This window comes from Chaetodon auriga, chromosome 16, assembly GCF_051107435.1.
Source record: "Chaetodon auriga isolate fChaAug3 chromosome 16, fChaAug3.hap1, whole genome shotgun sequence".
Taxonomy (NCBI): Eukaryota; Metazoa; Chordata; class Actinopteri; order Chaetodontiformes; family Chaetodontidae; genus Chaetodon; species Chaetodon auriga.
In genome coordinates, this window is record NC_135089.1 from 14,002,886 (window position 1) to 14,025,088 (window position 22,203).

The following is a 22,203-nucleotide window of genomic DNA, read 5'->3' on the forward strand; positions in this document are numbered from 1 at the left end:
GCCGCCGCTAGGGCGCACCTGACGCTTCAACACAAATGCCCTCACATCATAGCCGAATGCGTCAACCACACGGTAACCAGCTAGGGGCACCTCACCAGCACAAACCCCGCCGTGTTCTCGGGGCCTAAAGCAACAGGATACAATCCAAGAAACAGCACACAGGACGCAGCCTGGAGGATAAAGGTAAGCGGCAGGCACCTTTCAGCCTTGCTGAGACGGTTGTCGGTCTCACGGTGGTGATGACTGATGCCAAAAATCGTCCTCCGCACAAAGAGGGCCGGAGGAGGTGCGAGTGATGCTGCCTCGGATAGCCCCATCATTTTGTCACACACCAGGCTGGTAATTTCACCGAGGAAACGCCTCGAATAACAGCGGAGGGGCTTTGTGACACGTTGCCATGAACAGGTTTATGATAGAATAAGGATTAGAGTATACCTGTCGTCGGGGCAGGCACATCTGGTGAATTTTGGAATAGCGCATTTTCGGGCATGTTGTTGCAGATTTGAGTGAGAAAATGCAGGGAGAAAGCCTGAATATTTAACCTTATACCGTGTGCGATGTGTACCTGTTTCCCGTTCATAGACCTATAAAATGAACTTGTATTAAATCGTCATTTACGCCTCTGCATAGTAAAAACTGAATTGATATTTTCCAGATTGACGGAGCTGAGCTTTTACAGTATCAAATCGCAATGATCCTCTAATCCGAGTCATTATGGCCTGTGTGGTATAAACATCTGCTCAATACCTGAATTAGGATAGATTTTTAAATTATATGACTGATACTTAACAATTCATTTCCACTCCAGCCAACACGGGTTATTTCTGTGCAACCTGCAGTGATTACAAGCTACTACTAAGCAATGACATTACAGTATGAGATACGTGAGTTATTCTATTTACATTATCACGTCATGGTTTGCCAATCAGTCTGCTCACTTCAACCTTCTCAGGTCATCCAGTTTCATCTAAAGCCATGGGGTTCACACGCCTTGCTGTCCTGCTGTCTGCCACCATGATCCACCTAGTTTCAGGTAACTGTGTGTGAGTGCGTGTGTGCTCCAGTGCATGGCCATTTGTTGTCCAGCTACAATCATGGACTAATGCGGAGTTCTTTGATTATCTCAAGTCGAGAAAACTTATTTTCTCTGCAGTTTGCCCACCATGCTAACTAGGTTTGTTTTCATTTTCCAAATAACAACAACAATGATTAGTCCTGACTATTTCAGGCATGAGCTTTATGACTCCTGAGGCTGATACACCACCAACGTCAACCCCAGACTCTTACCCTCTGGGTGACCTGATCCATGCTGCCCTGCAGAGCAAGGAATACTTAGGAGAGGCTTCTGCAGGCACAGGTACACCAGCGCAGACTTTTATGGCTCCAGTCATGCAGCTACAGTACAATGTGGCTGATTGCTCATTGAAAGAGACACACATTGAGTTGATCCTTTGGACTCTGCAGGTACTACCACCAACCCAACGCAGGCTGTGCCTGGACTTGGGCAGACCGAGTCCACAGCGACAGTCATATCACCAGGGCTCCTCACCACAGCTTTAAGTTCCTCTTCTGCTGCCAGCCAGGCAGGATCAAAGAATACCATGTCCTCGCTGCCCGTAGAGGAGGAAACAACCACCACCCTAATCACCACGACCACCATAACCACAATGCATATGCCAGGTACTTGCATGCCACCACCTGGTTTCCTCTGAGTCTCAAATCTTTATTTATTGCAAGTTATGTGTCTGATAAAGTGATGTTACAGAGCCTTGAAAAAAGAATTCAGATTTTCACCTGTGGTATTAGAGGTGCTCAGGTTTCGGCGGCGTGATGTCGTATTCCTACTGAATGACATGGCTCCCAATGCAACTTCGGTCATTTGTGTTTTCTGCCTCTCTTTGAAGACAGAGTAACAAGGGCATCTTGACAGACAAGGTAATGTGAAACATGTTGTCATAAAATATTCATGATCAAACGTCAACAGGTCACTGTGCATTGTGAGTTACTTGGAAGGAAAAAGATGTACATGTTCTTTATGTATTTTAGAAAATTGCAACACTTACATAACCAGCCTTTAAAGACTTAATGCTGTTTTTTAAGCTAGCTACAGAGTCAACATAGCTACATGCTATATAAATGGAGCTATTTACCTTTTACTGTACCTGCTAATCATGTGAGGTGACATTCTGTAACACATACAGTATCCAGATTTTCAGCTCACTGCTAATGTTGGAATATAGATGTAAGGTAATGATATGAGTCGAGAAAAGTCTAATGCAGCTATTTTTGTCAATGTTTCTAGTCTTCTTTCTGCAAAAATAATATGCTTTTTGTATTTCTACATTTCAGGACACATGCCTTAAACATTTGGAAGCACAATGCCACGAGTGTAGACACTGAAAATTTACCAGCTTGAACTGCTGTGAGAAGTCTTCTGCCAGAGGAAACAGAGCATAGGACAGTGAAGGTGTCACAACCCAAGATCTATATGCCTCTGTGAAATTTACTGATGGTGTTTATTCACTACCTTCAATAATCAGTCACAAAGGACAAAGTGTATGGAGATGATATTGGATTAGATAGATTATGATCCTTTGAAATCAATGAGATATGAAGTGTACAAGAGGGGCTTGGACTCGTACCTGGAAGAATTTTGCACATGCAATGTGTCTGCTGTCACGTGAGATGTCCGCTGTCATTGTCCTCTTCGTTCACATTGTCACAGAAGAATCTTAATAAAAGACAAAGTCTAAATATACTTGTTTGTCTTTTAGTTATTATTACAATCAACAAATTGAATGAGTGAGCAGGAAAACACTTTATAAATGAATACAGAGCAACTGTAAATGTGATCATCACCCCTGTTATTGTCCCAATATTGTAAGAAGAGAACCATCAATTTCACAAATCAGTCAGTCAAGAATGACATCCTGACCAGAATACTAATCAGGAGTGGTGGAGAACAGAATAGCCTCCTGTGTGAATGATTGTCAGAAATGGACTTAAGTGAAACAACATTACGGCGTTTCCTTTGGCTGAGCTGCCTGTGCAGCTCTCACTGCAGGTGGATGAGAGCTGTTACTCATTCCAGTCATGAAACAAAAGACACCATCACAGCAACGGCTACAAACAAGAGTTGAGGAAATGTGATTGAGTAGGTTGGAGGTGTGTCAGCTGATTTGGACAGAGAAATGTCAAGAGATGAATGATCAATGAGGTGTGTGTGAGAGCGAGACACTCCTACTTACTATGTTGTTCCATTGTTTTTATTGTGTTTTCACTGGGAATTATCATTTCATCCCACCACAAAGCACTGTCCGAGTGGGGAGGAAATGTCTCATAAGTGTCCACCAGTCATAGCTCTCTTGTCTGTACAGTAAATATGAAGTTACAGCCAGCAGCTGGTTAGCTTAGCTTAGCACAAAGGCTGGAAACATGAGGAAACCGCTTGCCTGACTGTCCAAAAGTAACAAAATCCACCTACCAGCACCTCTAAACCTCAATAATTGATCCTTGCTAACTTGTTTGTTTGACCTGTACAAAAACCAAAGGTTAAAAACAACAAATGACCACTTTAAAGACTATTTGCTGGACGAGTTCTTGGCTGTGACTACTAGCTGGGCAACCAGGCATTTACTAGCCCATGCCAAGAAATAATCCATCATATAAGTGCCAGTAAACTCATCCTACACTCTCTGCTAAACTAATGCTAACCAGCTGCTGTATTTACCCTTCAGAAATGAGATTAGTTTAAGTTTTCTCATCTATCTCTCAGTTAGAAAGTGAATTGCTTATTTCATAAATGTTGAAGTATTACTTCAAGACTTTGAACTCTGAAATGCTCATTACGTGTTGTAGACACAACTTCATGTACCTTCTCTGCCATGAAAGAGGTATGTGACGGCACACAAGTCTATCTGCTACACTCAGATCCTTCAATTGCAGAGAGATGCTGCGTCTAAGTGGCCAGATTTTTCACTTTCTCCTACTTGTCTGCATGCTCAGTTAACGCTGTCAGCAGAGTTACTTTATGGCACTTTTTAAAATCTGCCATATAATTGAAAAGTGTTGGGTTGCTTTCCCCTTATTGATGCTTCTCGCTGACACTTTTTTGTTGCTGTTCATTGTTAGCCAAATGGACTGTGAAGCCCTTTCCTCTCCAGATGCCATTTGTATTACAAGTGGTGGTCAATAATTTGATTCTACCGAAGCATAGCAGCAGTTTCAGTCAGTCATGCGGTCAATAAAATAATTTAATGTGGGGTAATCCACCACATCGCTGCTTCACCCAAGGCAGTGCTTCAGTTCAGCCAGTACTCACTGGTAGGAATTACTTTTCATTTTTACCCAATTCAGTTGGTGTACTGTTACTTATAGCTGCATACTGCCAAGCAGTGATGATAAGCCATGCTCAGATTTGATTTCCCTGGCCCACAAGCCCAAAGAAAAGCAGAAATGTGATGGTCCTTGACCCCTGTCTGAGGTGAAAAATGCAATTATACTCAATTTAGTTGCCAGTGTAATGGTTATTGTGACAATATATGTACTGAAGAAAACTGCCACACAAATAATATGTGAATATTTTGCATAATAATATGGACCTTAATACACATTTATTTTACCATAATACATAGTTTCAGTGTTTTACAAATTAGCTGAGATACATGGCAATGTTTCTATTGAGTAGAGAAAGTAGTAGAATTACCCCTAATTGATCACTTGGCTCTTTCGTCACTTTGCCTCCCATTACACAACAGTATCAATATGGAGACACGTTTTTTATCCCACTGAAGGACCAACCCAAACAACGATAAAGGATGCTATTTCCACTTGTTACAACTTTCATAAAGCTACATACATACCTTACAACTTTCACAACTTTACCCTCAGCACAAAGAATTGTTCTTGCAGATGATATTTTCCTGGCGCTCAGCGATGTTTCCCTTGATCCTTAAGATATTGTGATGATTTGCACAGTAGGGGTGAGCTATTCTGGTGTCAACAATGACTATGATTTGCATCTTCCACCACTGACCTACTTGAAAGAGATGAACAGCACAGGACAGTTTTGAGTTTTACGCTTTTGTCACTGAGGGATGCACACCCAAGAACTCTCTCTAAAATCACAGAAAACACTTATGTGAATGTTATTGTTGTCTTGCTCGTCTCCATTCCTCAGCCAGTTAATGCATTTATATGCACACCAGAAATACAGTTTTAATTTGATCATAGCGATAACGGCAGCCAAGCAGAGTCTGACCTCTTGGGTTATAATTCTTCTCAGTACTAGCCAGACACAATTGCTTGCAGGATCAAGGTCTTCCTTTCAGCTAACTAAATCACCACAACATCGTGCTACATCTGACAGCAGTAGGAGAAGTATGTGTGGCCCAGCTGCATCCTTGAGGGAAGCTTTCATGTAATCATTTAATTCCAGTACAAGTACGCATGCCTCCTCCTCCTCCTCGCAGAACCTTGAATAAATCATGTGTAGCCAGCGCACATAGCACCATTGTGCTATATGCCTTTAATATGTTACTGATAACTAGGAATTCTTCATAACATCCTGGTTTATGCAGTGTAGGAAGCATCTTTGAGATTCAGTGGACACATGGCTCACACAGTTCAATAAAAGACATTGGAACTTCTCTCTCATCTTCACATCACTGAACGCCCTCAGCAGTCCCACCAGTCCTCATCCAAAAAAAAAAAAAAAAACAAGCAAGTTGCAACAAGATCATGCAGAAGAAGTAATGTTTTTTAAGTGCAAAGGATTTAGTAGGAGCGTTTTTGTGCCATGAAATGTAGCCAAATGTAACTTAATGCAACTTTAATAATAGCCTAAAAACACCCATGGCAACCCACGAAAGAGAGTCAGTAGCAGTAATGGAAAGGGAAACACTTTTGCGGGGGTGAGCCTTGCTCCTTGATTGCACGATGCACCTTGATTCCAAAAATCCTTCCACTGGCTGTGAAAATAGCAGCTTAAAAAATGATTTCTCACCAAGCCCTTGAGCAAAGTACCTGCACTTTATTAATGTGAGTCATGCAGTTGCCATAATAAAGTCTATATGTAAGTTTGCTTAAGCTTTGCTGTATGAAGTGAATTTAGAGCGCTTTAGATTTATTTCTCAACAAACACGTCTTTACCTTTTCTTCTCCTGTCTCTCCCTCTTATCACAGTACAATGCAATGCGACTTTGTCAGCGATGGAGGATGTTGTTGAGTCACCAGATCCTGCGTCATCATCGTCTTATTCCCCTCTGGAATGCACCTACAGCATCACTGTGTATGCAGGTTATGGTGTGGAAATTCAGGTAACGTGCTTCAATTCCTGTGAATCCGTAAACATTCATCTTTTCAAGCATGAACCTTTATTCAATAAGTCAATTTTGATCTTGTGTTTGAACTGAGTATGTAGGTTTCTGTACTCTAATTGTACTTTATTACTGAGAGGAATATGAAGTGTAGCTAAAGCATTTACATGATCTACATGAGTGAAAATGTGTGTAGAAAATAAGTGCTTATTACATATAAACCTAATGAGACCATGTATTTCATGTGGTCTCAGTAATAAATAGTGGCAGGGTCTGTGGCCTTTGTTGAGACGGTAAACCATTTATAATTAGCTGTATTTTAAGAGAAAACATAGCAGTTATCACATGGGAGTACACTATAATCCTTATAGCAGGAACATTGCAGCAGCAGTATGGTCAATCAGCCACACACTGTTAACTTTTAGCTAATGAGGCTCAAGTGGAATGTTAGTTAATTAAACAAAGCATAGACAATTCAAAAGATGGCGACATAATGCCTCTCATTATTAAATTAAGATCATTTAACACAATGCACTCTATTTATGTTTTTCATTTGTTCATCTTAAAAGTGTAATATTTGCATAAAAAACCTTAACACACTACTGTGTCGCATGTGTTAGATAAGGCTGTAGATGAGACATTATTTCACTTGTTGCTTTCTGGCAAGTATATTTATTAAAGACAGCTTCTAGAGCAGGTTGCATGTCATTATTTCCTCTTTTTCGCTCCAGGTGAGGAAGGTGAACCTTTCTAAAAAAGAGTCCCTGACCATCATGGGTTACGGAGGTTTGGGTCCAGAACTCTTAGCCAACGAGACCCTGATGCGAGAGGGTCAGGTGATTCGCAGTACAACCAATCAGGTGTACATACACTACCGCAGTCTCCAACAGACCAACCATGGCATGTTCAGTCTTCATTACCAAGGTAAATTAACCCATCGGGTTTCATAAAATAACTACAAATAGCAGGTCCTTTCACTGGCACCTTGAACTTATTTTCTTATTATACATTAAGATCATTTTAGTTATTTGTGAGTGTTATTCAGTCATTTATTTGGAATCATGAAAGGTTTTGAAGATCAGAGTTCAGTATCTTTATAAAATGAGAACCCATAATGATAGACAACAGTGGTGTTGGTGAGCAGGCAGCCGGTAGAAGATGGCCAGGTCACCTGGGACAGTCTGACGATCGTGGTATTGATGTGGAAGGTGGAGGGAGAGCCAGAATGACAGCCCACACAGGGATCTGAATGTGTAAAGGTCAACATACAACTGATTATTTCATAAAATGTGGAGGGAAAGCTGAAGTGACGCATGAACCATGTGAATGAGAAGCTTGCTAGAAATTCACCAGCAGAAGAATATATTAAAATATCAGGGAAGAGGTTCTTTTTTTGAACTGTATCCTCAACTTTTTGTCTTCCATTTTCCAAAATCAATGTAATTCTCCTCCCGTGTCATCGATATCAACAGCCTTTCTGCTGTCCTGCCCATTCCCTCTGTCTCCTGAGGGAGGCGGAGTGACTGTGACAGACATCCATCCTGGAGGTCAGGCACACTTCCACTGTGATCCAGGCTTCCAGGTTCGCGGCCATGAGGTGGCCACTTGTGTCAACACAACACAACCACACTGGAGCACTCCGGAGCCACAGTGTGTCGGTCAGTAAACTGATTTAGACTTGAATTAAATGTAATGGTTACAATACTAGTGAGTCTTTTGAATATCACACTGGGGATGTTACTTTTCCTTAGCCGTCTCATGCGGAGGGTGGATTCGTAATGCAACAGTGGGTCGGATATTGTCTCCACCCCCTCCATCTGTCAGCAACCACAGTAATGGAAATAACCTTAGCTGCCACTGGTTAATAGAGGCCAAAGAGGGACACAGACTCCACCTACACTTTGAGAGGATTGCGCTGGATGAAGATGATGATAAGTAAGTTTGTGATTCCTGTTATCTTATCATCTGAGTTCAGTTTCAAATTTCACATCCCTAAAGCTGCCAGATGAATGACAGACAGTTAGAAAATAGGCAAAGAATGTTTTAACCTTGATGCAATGCTTTCCTACGTTTTATTCTCTATATGTTTGCTTCTATAAAAATTCTGGCTAGTACATTACCCAGAAAGCAAATAGTGTTTTTCTCCCCAGAAAGGCTACGTAGACTCGTTTTCTTTTTTAATTTCCCACACAGCACTCATCATTTAATGAATGGCAAAACATTGAAGGTCATTATAATAAATAATCCAAAAAGAAAGCTGTTTATTCCATATCTAAAACTGCAAAACAAACCCTTACAATTAACATTGAACTTAATGAAAACTTCCATTTATGCATCCCAAAAGAAAAACATGTTGTAATATTCTAACCAAAGCAAAATGTTTTTATTCTACACCGGAGTTGTAAACGCGACAGCAGACTTGTTGATCTGCTATCGATGCACATTCACACATTCCTCGTCTCTCGAGCTCACCGTCGGCCATCTTTGTGGTTTGCTCCTCTCAGGTTAATCGTGCGCAGTGGAAACAGTTCCCTGTCTTCGCCGCTCTTTGACTCAGATCTGGATGATGTCCCAGAGCGTGGGTTGCTGAGTGAGAGCTCCACGCTGTACCTGGAGCTCACAGCTGACTCTTCCTCCATCCCTCTGCTCCTGGCTCTGCGATACGAGGGTGAGCGCAGAGACTTCAGAATCTCAACCTGCATCCTTTTCCTTACAGGACGTCTCTTCCACATTCAGCAAAACACAAAGCAGCCGCAGGGCTACACGTCCTTCTGACCTCATTATTGTGTAATATTAACTGCCTGGGTCAGCGTTCTGCCTGAAAACAAGTTCGATTTTATTCATCACAGAATTACCAAAAAACACCAATTATAAGAATTCAAAAGCCTCGAGGTGAGTGGTGATTCGTCACAGGTTATTTTAATCTAAAAAACAACTCTTTCAAGGCTAACCTTTTCAGTCTCGATAAGTTCTTGATCATTTTGTTGGATGTGTTATATATTATATCTAAAGCGGGAACAGAGTCTAGAACACCAAGACTTTTTTCTCATTAGTTTGTTTTTAAGAGGACCATAATGAGCCACATAAGTGCTTACTGCCTGCCCACGCTTCAGTGGGATTTATTTTGGGCTTTGGAGACGCTGGCTGCTAAAGCTTTTAGCGTCTTACACCTGGGCTTTTTCTAGCCAAGAGATTCTGGGTCATCCCAAGTGAGAAGCTGCACTCCCTCCTCAATTAAATGGCAGTTTAATGTTGTCAAGAAGCCCAACAACTACCAGAAGACAAAGGCAAAATGTTGGGGACAGGGAAATGCTTTTTTCTTCAGGACACACATGCTGTGCCTAATTTCTTTTTGTCTGTCTGTTTTTTTTTTTAGCTTTCGATGATGAACACTGCTGGGAGCCTTACATGCCCCATGGAAATTTCAGCAGCAGTGACATCACATATCAGCTGGGCACCACCGTCACCTTCACCTGCTCTCCGGGCTTCGTCATGGAACAAGGTTCGGGGACGATCGAGTGCATTGACCCCAGCAATCCCCACTGGAATGACAGTGAGCCTGTGTGCAGAGGTGAGTTGCAGGGCCGAGTTTCGGCTTAATTTCAAGTCAGTGAATCAACCGTCATCAGTTTATGAAATGTAAAAGCTTTGTAATTTCTCTGACCACAATTTCCAACACACGGGCTTTCCTAAAGCCGTTTAATTCATTCATAATCAAAGTGAATTGTGCTGAGGTGGGTGCCTGAAGTGTAAGATGTTGTAGCATGAAGGCTGCAGCCACGCTGACTGTGTCATCTGCTGATCTGTTGGCATGCTGTGAAAACTGAGAGCCGTAGAGAGACTGTGGCAGATATGAAACTGGCAGAGACGCTGCTCCGGGTCAGGCACTGGCTGAAAACACAGGTGCTACGTTTTTAACCAAGCAATAAAGACAGTTTGAAAGCCATATGCTACGATTTCTGCTTGCAGGAAAGCGCAAGTATCTCATACACAGTGATGCTATGGAAACAGCACGGATGTGTAACTAATGGGAGCTTTAAGTAAGCTGTCACTGATCTCTTCTTTAAGAGCTCTGTGTGATCTACGTCATCTCTACTTGATTACTATTTATTTTCTCCCCCTCCATTAATATTTCATGTTTCTCTGGTTGCTTTCCTTTTTCCAGTTCCTGGTGTTATTTCTTCACCCCTTCCATCATTCTCTCTCCATCGTGTCCCAGTCCACATCCTCACCTCAGTTTCTCTCCTCTGCTCTGTAAGCTCTGTGTGGAGGGGAGTTGACCGAGCCCTCGGGTACCATCCTGTCTCCTGATTGGCCCCAGAGCTACTCCAAGGGGCTGGACTGCGTATGGCAGATCCACGGTAACGAGGAGAAACGCATTGAACTGGACGTCCAGATGTGAGTATTGCTCATTTAAATTGACGTTGCCTTTAATTTTCTAGTTGGCGGAACTCAAATTCTTGCTGAGCCCAACAGGTGTCGACATGTATTGCATACATGTACTGTGTAATGACCTGGACACCAACAGAGCCAGTGATCCAGCATTGTGTTTCACACACTGAATCAAAATACTGGATATCTTCATCTCGGTCGGCAATCTGACAGATTTGTAGGAGTGCATGTTTCAATAATTTATGATACAACATTTTGTATTATTTGTTCTTCCAGCCACAGATGGAAAAATATCTTACAAATGTTGCACCCCAAATACTGCATAGCATTGTTTTTAATATTTGATGGTTTCAGCAAGGTATTTGTTGTCTGCAAAACCACTTCGCACAGAATGATCAGATGGTTTTTGTTTCATATGTCAGATAATCTCACACGGACAACGTCTGTAACCCGGTGTGTACCAAAGGTTTGCCATGAAGTGTATCTGAAGAAAAGCTGAGATGGGAGATGGTGGAAAAGCTTTTGATGACAGAAACGCAGAAATGTCGTGCAGTAAATGTGCAAACATCAATTTGACCAGCACCGTGTCAACATCAACTCATGTGTGCACCACGTATATGCAATTTTAACTTGTCTACTAGCAAGTTTACATTGTGATAAATGTGTATTTACAGATTGTATATAGATAAGGATTTATATATATTTAGATAAATAAGGTACATAAATTGGACCTTATGAAAAGTAAAATAGCAAATGAAGAGAAAGGAAGATAATATCATGTTGCAGCTTTACGTAATCTCCTGCCTTTCCTCTCTGTTCTGTGTACTGACTAATAAAATGCGTCAGGTGGGTGGACTGCCGTCTTAAAAAACTCTTATCTCTGAAGTGAAACCTCCTCTCTCGCTCTCACTCTTTTCTCCTTAAAGTTTAAACATCCGCCACACGGACGTGCTGACCGTTTTTGACGGGCGTGATCTCATGTCTCATGTGATCGGACAATACCTGGGGTCCAGAGAGCGTTTCCAGGTTGTGTCTGGGGGGTCGGAGGTCACCATTCAGTTTCAGAGTGATCCAGATGATTCCAGTTTCATCCTGAGTCAGGGCTTCCTCATTCATTATCGTGGTAAGGAACCGGTTTTACGGCTCAGAGTGTAAAAACCTTGAACCCGCACATTGTCACACTTAAAGAACAACACAGCAGGCTCATGCAGAAATCTGTCTCTAACAGCATAAGCGAGGTCTGCTGATACTGAGTAAGAGATCACAAGCCGTTCTAATGTCTTCCATCGCACTCTGTCCCTGTCATGCAGAGGTTGAGCCCAATGACACCTGCCCTACCCTCCCCCAAATTGATTTTGGCTGGATCAGCTCATCCCACTCCTCCCCTGTGAGAGGCAGCGTCCTGACCTATCAGTGCCAACCAGGATATGACATCAGTGGCTCTGACATCATCACCTGCCAGTGGGACCTCTCCTGGAGCAGCAGTCCACCTACATGTGTCAAAGGTGTGTCTCAGACGTGACACATCCAAGTTTCATTGACGCTTAGCTTAGCAGACAGAGTGGCTAGCCTGCTAAAATGCGCCGTCCAGCATGAACCACATCAGAGCTTTTTGTTTAATTCCATACAAAACCTGAAGCTTGAATTATTCATTTGACTGTTATCAAAAGCAGCTCCTCTTTTCTTTTCTTTTCTTTGTATTGAACTATTTGTCCAATGGCAGGATTTAACCGCTCTCATGTGTCCCACTCTGTCCCTCACAGTCCAGCAGTGTCCTGATCCAGGAGAGGTGGTAAACGGGGCGCGCTCGGTGCGTCCTGAAGCAGGTTTCGCGGTCGGAACGGTCGTCCGTTTCTCTTGTAACCAGGGTTATCAGCTGGAAGGTCCCAGCCAAATCTCCTGCCACGGACGAGACACCGGCACCCCTAAATGGAGTGACCGCAGCCCAAAGTGTGTCTGTGAGTCCTTTCTCTGGTTTTGTCTGTCTGTTCATGATGCTCATGGCTGCAAGTTTGGAAATGAAAGCAGACTCATGCCTGTCCTGTGCTTTTGTGTGCACTGACCAGTAAAATATGACCCGTGCCCAAACCCCGGCGTCCCGGACAATGGCTACCAAACCCTGTACAAGCACAGCTACCAGGCGGGAGAAACTCTGCGTTTCTTCTGTTATGAGGGCTACGAGCTTATCGGCGAGGTCATTATCAACTGTGTTCCCGGCCATCCGTCTCAGTGGAACAGCCCGCCGCCCTTCTGCAAAGGTAAAGGTTTTCACTGTGTCAGCATTTTCTGCTCTGGGCTTTCTAACCATGTTTAAGATCAGCTGCCTTTTTTCACTGAAGCATTTAGAATATAGAACATAGAAACATGGTGGTGAGATCTGGAAGGTGCTTTCAGGACCTCCCAGTGTAATTTCTAATCATTTGTTTTATTTCTCTTTCTCTCCTCTTCATTTCTCACAGTGGCGTATGAGGAGCTTTTGGACGATCATAAATTAGAAGGTGATTTTGTTTCCTTTCTCCTGTTTGTGATGTGTATAAAGTCAAGCAGGGTCTTAAAACCTAATATTTTGGGCTATTTTTTATACTCTTTTGTATCTAATGTGCATCACCTTCTATAGTTGATTTCATTTTGTACCTTTTTTATTGTCCGTTTGTTCTACTTATTCTTTTTATTCTGATGTTGTAATCAGAGAATTTCCCGAACGTGGAATCAATATAAAGTCTTATCTTATCTTATCTTATCTTATCTTATCTTATCTTATCTTATCTTATCTTATCTTGTGTTATCTTATCTTATCTTCAAAGCCACTAAACATAGGATTTGAATTCTGTACTTTGGCACCATCTAGTGGTGCCATTACAAAAGACACTGAGATAGAAGCTGCAACAAAAGAAAATGTTTTTATTGTATTTTTGGACACTTTTGTAACAGCCAACATTTCAGTGTATCTCACAAAATATGAAGTGCAATTACTGCAGGAAACGTCGTAAAGAGTTTCTCCAGATTTAGCAGCCTGTGTTTACATTCAAGACATTTTCGATCAATAACTAATTCAAGAGCACAGTGTGAACAGAGGAGCGTCACGCTGATGGAAAAGCTTCTCTTTGTGATGACTTCTCGACTGTTTCACAGTGTCCCAGTCATTCGAGCCGTCCCATCAGATCCTGAGCGAGAACATTGCTTTGGCGATAATTCTGCCAATCATCCTGGTCATCCTCCTGATTGGAGGAATTTACATGTACTATACAAAGTAAGTGCTCTGCGCGTGTGCCGTTGAACCACACACACCCGTCCGTCTCTGGATGGGTGACCACAGCTTTTATTCTTCTTCTCCTCGCTTCATCATAACGTATCCACTGCAGCCTTTATTCATCTGGTTGCATGTCTTTGTATTTCCTTACTCACAGCATATGCAGACTAGAATGGAAGCCGCTCTTCTGGAAGTCTCTTTCTCACACACACTCCTACAGTCCCATCACAGTCGAGTCCGATTTCAACAACCCTCTGTATGAGGCAGGGGTAAGTATAAGGCTCAGGCTTTAAACTCTGCTTTTTAGATTTTTTCCTAACTGTTTTTTGACTGGTTGATTTCTTGCTTTGACCACAGGATACACGGGAGTATGAAGTATCCATTTAAAGGAGAAAACATCTTGGAGAGAATTGAAAACCGCTTTTGGAAAAATAAATTTCTTAGTATTATCAGGCCTCACTCCCCTTTTATCATTCATTTTAAATTAGATTTCAGTTTTACCATCACTGCATTTATCAGTTGTGGAAGTGCTTTATATTGATTTGTTGCACTGATATGGTGGTCTGCCAAACGTGTGTCCTACTTCACGGTCCAACTGTAACTTCTGTATCATTCGGACTGGTGCCTTACGAAGGGTAAGAAATTGACTATAAAGGGAAAAGAATACGAGTGTGTGAGGCATGTGAGCATGAGAGGGGGAAAGGATGAACGGAAATGGATTTATTTATCCAGTTGAATTATTATGAGGCCAAAACATCAGAGAACTTGGCAATACTTTATTTGTAACCATCAAAGGTTACAGTCATGAGTGTACAGCACACGTTGAATGTTTTTCTTTTGTTTTTACAGTGGCTCATGTTACTTTTTACAAAGTGAAACCATAAAAAGGGAAGAACACTTTCATTTCTATCATGGGAAAAGTTTTGTGATCAACACAGTCATTTCCTCTCTTCCTCACTTTGTCTTTCTCTCTCTGTACAACAAATATACACATACACACACGCGCACACACACACACACACACATACACACACACAAATTGAATGTACATATTTGACTTAATATTGATTGAGGTTGATATATATACTAAATTATATATATATAAGCCTCATATATATACTTATACAAGGTGGCGGGAGGTTATATATTTTCATTATATATGTAATGAAAATTCAGTGCCAAAATATAATGTTAAATACTTTAATGTCCCTAAGTGTTTCATCTGTTGTTGCAATACTGTTTACACAGACAGTGTTTATTTTATTCTTCGCTGTTGCTGGCGTGCAGCGTCACCCAGTGTCACATGACATATAGGAAAAGGTGAGGACATGAATGTCATTATGCTTAGAGCATGCACTGATTGTAAATTATATTGCTTCTGCTCAATCTTGCCATTATCATTATAGTTATTGACAGTTATCATTGTTATCAGATTTGATGTTGTATGCACTATGTTGATGAAAAATTACAAACTTGGCTGCTTGCTGTGATGCATTATGTATTTATTTACAACTGATTGTTTGAACAGTGAATGTAGTGTCATTCACTGTGCCAAATGAAGGATCCCGCAGACTGTTGCTTTGTAGACTTAATTCTTCTCTTATCATCAGTAGCATTTCTTTGCTTCATATATGAATACACTGTTTTGAAGGCAGTAAATTATTTGCTGAACTGGAAATAAAGTCTCTTGAATGGTGTAGAAACTTGTAGAAATTATCTTTCATGTTTCCAAATAACGAGTCTACACCTACATTTGTGCATACACAAAACATTTACCAAACATGCATATAAATCATCCAGAATGTTACATGAAAGTACTGTCGTAAGTTTTAGAGATAATTTTGATAACTTATGGCTTTTAGGACAACATTATTATTATTATTATTATTATTATTATTATTATTATTATTATTATTATTATTATTATTGGTGAACGAATAAAATAATACAGAGTGGGGGCAGGATATGCCGTTTTCCAATATGATGCAACCATGCGCTGACATCTGCGTTGACGAACAAAATATTGCAGCTCCTCCTCCTAACCACTGGAGGACAGTAAAGAGCCACAGCTACGGTCCACACTCATCTGCAATGAGGTAGCCGTGTACGTGAAGATGAAATGATCGCCACACCAGAAAACAGTTGTTAAACCAACGCTTTATCAATACAATTAATGTTAAGGCTAGTGTTACTCCTTTTATTTGTAATAATCACACGAATAATGACTTACACGTAGTGATACTAGTTACAAATAGTGATATTCTAAACATTAATACTAACAGAATCAGTCACCGCTAAGGACGTATGTACTAGTCATACGAACTTTACTCACTTTACTCACTTTATTTTTTTAAGTATTCAACGGAAATGTAATCATACTTTTAGTCTACATTAACGCCAACTTGACGAATTTATAGTTGCAGTTTGTCGTTGTGGCCACAAGATGGCAGCAAACATCCATTACTTTAAATGTACTCAGGTCACAGCCATCTGCCGCGATAATAAAAAAAAAAAAAAAAAAAAAAAAGCAGTTAGACGTAAAGACTTATTTCAAGAGAACTTTTGTTGAAAGGTTGTCGTTATCTGTGATAATCAAACAATTCGAGGCTGTATTAAAATGAAAATACTACCGTTAACGTGCATTAGCCGCAAATTTAATTTGTAATATTGTAGTTCCTTGTTGTGACCACCAGAGAGCAGTGCATGCTTAGCTACATACATGAGTCAAGAGTCAAGTCAAGATCGTGTCAGGGAGCATGTAATACTTCCGGTCAGCCCTTACGTGAAGAGAAATGATCTCTACACCAGAAAACAGTTGTTAAACCAACGCTTTATCAATACAATTAATGTTAAGGCTAATGTTACTCCTTTTATTTGTAATAATCATACGAATAATGACTTAAACGTAGTGATACTAGTTACAAATAGTGATATTCTAAACATTAATACTAACAGAATCAGTAACCGCTAATGACGCATGTACTCGTAATACGAACTTTACTCACTTTATTTTTTTAGTACTCAACGGAAGTGTAATCATACTTTTAGTCTACATTAACGCCAGCTTAATGAATTTATAGTTGCAGTTTGACGATGTGGCCACAAGATGGCAGCAAACACACATTACTCTAAATGTACTCAGGTCACAGCCATCTGCTGTCATAATAAAAAGCAGTTAGACGTAAAGACTTATTTCAAGAGAACTTTTGTTGAAATGTTGCCGTTATCTGTGATAATTAAACAAGTCGAGGCTGTATTAAAACGAAAATACTACCGTTAACGTGCATTAGCCGCAAATTTAATTTGTAATATTGTAGTTCCTTGTTGTGACCACCAGAGAGCAGTGCATGCTTAGCTACATACACGAGTCAAGAGTCAAGTCAAAATCGTGTCAGGGAGCATATAATACTTCCGGTCAACCCTTTCAAAATAGTTGGACATAGTTTTAGTGTAAAGATTTAGCAACCAGACCACCGTAGTGCCAGTAACTGGTCGTTGTTTAGTTCGAACTAAATAAGCATACAAAAAATACATACTACCAGGGTTCCCTACGGTATAGTTTCACAGTAACCCAAGTATTACTCTATTAGTAACATTTACTCGACTCCAAAGGGTGGCAGTAATTCACGTCACGAGTTGCTGTTTCACAAACACAAAGTTGAGAGTAGAAGAAGAAAGCAGCGGAAGAAGATGCGACAGTTTCGTTTCCGAGTGACCTATTTAGCTTCTGCTATTATCATCGGTTAATAATCTTTATGTCTGACAATGGAATCGTCCGTTCTTAATTTAGCAGTTTGCACTTTCTGGGTGGCTAGCGTCTGATTTCTCACCCAAGCAGCGACACAAACCAAGACAGTATTGCTATCTTACAGCGTAGCAAAATAGACTAGCTGTTGTTAGCCACTCTGATTTAGCCAGTCGGCTGCGATTAAAATGAGTTGTCAAACGTTAGCTGCGTTGTAGATTCATCTGTGTGGTTTGGGTTCTTCATATTAGCCGACTAGGTGATTATCGATTGGTGGCTGTTTAGCGCTCACACATTTAGCGATCTTGGCTTAGCTAGATTCATTCTTAAAGCTCCCTTGGATGTTCACTGTGGTAAGTACACTTTGTTATAAGCTATTAGCCTGATAAGTTTGCATCTGCCATTTAAACCACTAATCAGATCTCAGACAGTGAACAGTGAAATTGCTGCTAACATGATGACTGATGAACACGTAGCTTTGGGGGTCTGTTATCTGTTCAGCTCGTCTCAGTCAGTTGACAGGAAATGTTGTAAAGAATAAAGGCTCTTCTGAGACGATGCTTCCTGTATCCCACTGAGGTGAGGTGTGGAAAGAGGACACACAACGGGTGTGGTTAATGAATCTGTTTTTATTAATACAGATATTAATTCAGAAGTAATCCAAATTATTTAACGTTAAAAACCTCTTTGGCCTTCATTTCTCGTCCATTTTTACTCAGGATAAACTGAATCATCATTCATTTATAACAACAAAGATGATGTTCAGATCTGTCGCTTTCTTCCTCCAACATTGTTCTCAGTACATGTTTCAGAGTTTTGGTGTCTGTTTCATGTTTATGTGTCCTTCATGCAAGCTGGAATTGGGCACATTTGGGTACACATGAGGACATTTGACATACTGCATGTGTTTATGAATGTCCCTCAACTTAGCTGCATTTAGCCTAATCAGGCAGGGTCTGTGCTGCTTCCATAAATACAAATAATCATGTTATCTACAGAACAACAAGAGCACATCAGGCCAGCAAAAGCCATTATACATGCTTTACCCACATAGTTGTAAATTAAGAGTCAACTGAAATAGTGACTATCAACATTTACACCAGTAAAGAATCATTCATCACCAAACTCGTCCTGTAAACATCCCGTCTTGCTCTTCTGTGTTTCAGTCAGGAAGTGACTCCTCAGCCTCATGTCTGCTGAGGCTTCAGCTGGCAGTGATGCCGCTGACCCTGCCCAGTCTGCCGTTTCCCAGCCTGCCTTCCACAACACGGATGAGCTCAGAAATCGGGGTCTGCTCGGGAGCAAGTACGTCAAATTAAATGTGGGCGGTTCACTGCATTATACAACAGTCCAGACTTTAAGCAAGGAGGACAGTCTGTTGCGGAGCATATGCAACGGAGGGACAGAGGTCACCATAGACTCAGAAGGTGAGTGGATGTGTCTGGCTGGTAAGCACTAACCTTCTGACTGCATCCACAGTGTTAAGCAAAATCTAAAAGATGTTTCCACATTAAATGACACTGTGGACCGCTGGTCGACTGCAGAAGGTAACAAAGGTTGCTGAGGGATGAAACTGACTCCAAATCATGTTTCCTGCTGTCCCAGGTTGGGTAGTTTTGGATAGGTGTGGCCGACACTTTGGACTTGTTTTGAACTTCCTCCGAGATGGTTCGGTACCACTTCCAGAGGACCACAGAGAACTGGATGAGGTTCTGAAGGAGGCACAGTACTATCGGGTCCAAGGACTCGTCCAGCACTGCCTCAGTGCCATGCAGGTAAATGGATGATGAGAATAATTGTCATGCACAGTAGCCCGCCATAAAATCTCTAATAGTGTATGTTTGCTTCATTAAATTATTATTAGGCAATGAGAAACTGCCATTCATACGATTTTGACGTGAAGTTTACAGTATGTTAGCTCGTTACAGACTTTGGCGTCTGGCTGCGTGTCATCTCTTCATTATCATCAGTCGTGTTTGCTAGCTAGCTAGCAAGTTAGGGATGAGCCAAGATGTGGAGATGTAAGTTTAATGTCAAGTGGTTGAAGGAAGATAAATTGTGTGAGGTGAAAAAAATGCCTGGTTGATTAATTACTGCTTAAAAAGAAGCATCAGCGTTATTATAATGGGCTTTCTTTATCGTCAGAAACAAAAGGATGTCTTTGAAAGTGTGTGTCGCATCCCCATGATAACCTCAGCCAAAGAAGAACAGAGGATGATTGCTACTTGTAGAAAGGTAAGTTGTCTTTTATCTCAATCAAATGGACCCCTGACAAAAGTGGGAGCTGAATAGTTGAGTACACTGAACACTGAACTGTTTCTCTGGACTGGAAACAATGATAGATGAAGAGATTTGCATTTGTGAGCCATGAAAATTGTAGTCTGCTGTGTGTTTTTGTCGCAGTGTAACTCTTACTAAAGTTTTCTTCACATTTGCTCAGATTTATTCCCGTTTCTTGTCTTCACAGCCGGTAGTAAAATTGCAGAACAACAGAGGAAACAACAAATACTCATACACCAGGTAAAAATTTAGGCTGACTGTTCACATGTCCTGCAGAGAGTATGAAAAATAATTTGACACTTGACATTTTGAGTGGAAAGAACTTCTTCATCTTCTCTACTGATCATTCCTAACACTTTGTCTCTCCCTGTGACCAGCAACTCTGACGATAACCTGCTGAAGAACATTGAACTGTTTGACAAACTTGTGCTACGATTTAATGGCCGCGTCCTGTTTGTCAAAGATGTGCTTGGGGATGAAATCTGCTGCTGGTCTTTCTATGGTGAAGGCCGCAAGATCGCTGAAGTATGCTGCACTTCCATCGTCTATGCCACAGAGAAGAAGCAGACCAAAGTAAGCATGACACAGTGGACACACTGAGTCCTTAAAGCAATGGTTTGACAGTCCACTACACCAGCTTTCAAATTTGAACATCTGTGTTTTTAGGTTGAGTTTCCTGAGGCTCGAATCTTTGAAGAAACCCTCAATATTCTCATTTATGAGAACGGCAGAGGATCTGGTCCAGGGGGCTTACACCTTTTAGATTCGAGAGGCTCAGGGTCATCGCTGGGAGCTGGCCAGTCGGAGGAAGAGGGTGCTGTGGGAGGCGACCGGCGGGTACGACGGATCCACGTGAGGAGACATATAATGCATGATGAAAGAGGGCACGGTCAGCAAACCGTGTATAAGGACTAATAATGTGAAAACGTGAGACATGGAAGAGTGACTTCCTGTATGTTCATTTTCAGTTGGATGCTAGCAGAATGAAAGAGGCGTCCTTGGTCATAGCAATAGCTTGATAGTTATGAGTTAGTTATATGTCACTGCAGAAATGTAGGGGTTGATGACTGAATTGTAACTGGAGTAAGAGTTGGCTGGAGATGAAAAGTGCTTCTGTTTACAAGAAAACATAATTGTGTAAATTATTTAGATAGGAATTGTGTGAAATTACCTGGGACGTGAAACTGGCATAAATATTACTCTGCAAATGTCAAGGAACCTCCTGCAAGTGACAGAATGGGCCTCAAAACCCAGCTCCCACCCCATCGGTGGGTTTTATTCGTAGAGCAGACAGCCCACTGTCAATGTGGGTGTTAAGGATATGCACTGGCACCCTCCTCTGTGTTCGACTAGTAGGAAACACTGTGTCAGTCTGTTGATTCAGGTTGAGAAACATCTGTTGCCTTTTCATGAGTTGGACTGATTTATGCTGCCTGACAGCGATGAACAGAGGATGGTGGAGTTTAGCTTCGACATGTTAACACTGGAATAAAACTGAGTAGCCATTTCTAGTGAGGTTGTCCACGAATGAGATTGATGAGCAGCTTCATTTTCTTTGTTTAAATTATTACTGCTGTTGCTTCCAGATGTTTTTTTTTATTAATTAATTTATGAACCTAATTTATTGTTTGGTATTTAACGTATTGCACGCAAATCTATGTGTTAGCTAGTGCTCAAGGGAGTTTTAATTCTTTTGAAATGATATGATGCACTCGATAGCACGTGTCAGATTTTGAATTCACTCCTGTAAATGACTCAATAGTGAACTTACATTTCAGTTTAATGTTTCAAGAGGAACCGTGACCATTTCTTTGATATTGTATTGTATTCTGAGCCATGATCTTTCACTTTCGCTTTATGTCTTATACCAAACCACTGAAATTTGTAATTGGCCATACGGTGATGATAAAGGCGATTAATACTGAGATGTATTTCTATTTCCCTCAGGGAGAGGATACTGATTTTCTTTCTAATATTCACCAGTGTCTTGTGTAAATCTAATCACTCTGAATACTGAAAAAATACATTGAATGAGAGCAATATGTATCTCAGACCCTTTATAAAATCACCTGGGAACACCCTAAAATATGCACTAATATAACTTCCGTCCAATAGTGGTCATGGGAATGTTGTGAATAAATTACTTACGAAATCCAACTTCAGTTTCTTTGTCTCATTTTCCCCTCCTTCCTTAAGGGTAATAAAGAAATGGACTCTTC

General features: G+C 41.1%; 2 protein-coding genes across 2 annotated transcripts; both read left to right on the forward strand.

The window, feature by feature from the left end:
* The first annotated feature begins 49 nt into the window (after positions 1–49).
* sez6l2 (seizure related 6 homolog (mouse)-like 2) lies at positions 50–15,662 on the forward strand. The gene is made up of 19 exons (XM_076751820.1): positions 50–183; positions 953–1,033; positions 1,229–1,357; positions 1,465–1,680; positions 6,184–6,317; positions 7,049–7,241; positions 7,790–7,975; positions 8,069–8,252; positions 8,822–8,985; positions 9,694–9,888; positions 10,577–10,715; positions 11,636–11,832; positions 12,020–12,214; positions 12,473–12,667; positions 12,776–12,967; positions 13,169–13,207; positions 13,842–13,959; positions 14,117–14,228; positions 14,317–15,662. The coding sequence occupies exons 2-19, from the start codon at positions 976–978 to the stop codon at positions 14,344–14,346; spliced, it is 2,676 nt and encodes an 891-aa protein (XP_076607935.1). The 5' UTR covers positions 50–183; positions 953–975; the 3' UTR covers positions 14,347–15,662.
* Positions 15,663–17,625: 1,963 nt separating this feature from the next.
* Positions 17,626–22,141, forward strand: kctd13 (potassium channel tetramerization domain containing 13). Its single transcript, XM_076753338.1, has 7 exons — positions 17,626–18,057; positions 18,871–19,131; positions 19,310–19,479; positions 19,850–19,939; positions 20,172–20,224; positions 20,362–20,557; positions 20,651–22,141. The coding sequence occupies exons 2-7, from the start codon at positions 18,894–18,896 to the stop codon at positions 20,897–20,899; spliced, it is 996 nt and encodes a 331-aa protein (XP_076609453.1). The 5' UTR covers positions 17,626–18,057; positions 18,871–18,893; the 3' UTR covers positions 20,900–22,141.
* Positions 22,142–22,203: the final 62 nt, after the last annotated feature.

What these genes read in the sequence shown, in the direction of transcription:
- kctd13 (XM_076753338.1), top strand. Translation starts at nt 18,894, where the DNA reads ATGTCTGCTGAGGCTTCAGCTGGCAGTGATGCCGCTGACCCTGCCCAG. An exon ending in GGTCACCATAGACTCAGAAG is followed by an intron (nt 19,132 to 19,309) that starts GTGAGTGGATGT and finishes CTGCTGTCCCAG; the next exon opens with GTTGGGTAGTTTTGGATAGG. An exon ending in ACTGCCTCAGTGCCATGCAG is followed by an intron (nt 19,480 to 19,849) that starts GTAAATGGATGA and finishes CTTTATCGTCAG; the next exon opens with AAACAAAAGGATGTCTTTGA.
- sez6l2 (XM_076751820.1), top strand. Translation starts at nt 976, where the DNA reads ATGGGGTTCACACGCCTTGCTGTCCTGCTGTCTGCCACCATGATCCAC. An exon ending in AACCACAATGCATATGCCAG is followed by an intron (nt 1,681 to 6,183) that starts GTACTTGCATGC and finishes CTCTTATCACAG; the next exon opens with TACAATGCAATGCGACTTTG. An exon ending in TCCGGAGCCACAGTGTGTCG is followed by an intron (nt 7,976 to 8,068) that starts GTCAGTAAACTG and finishes ACTTTTCCTTAG; the next exon opens with CCGTCTCATGCGGAGGGTGG.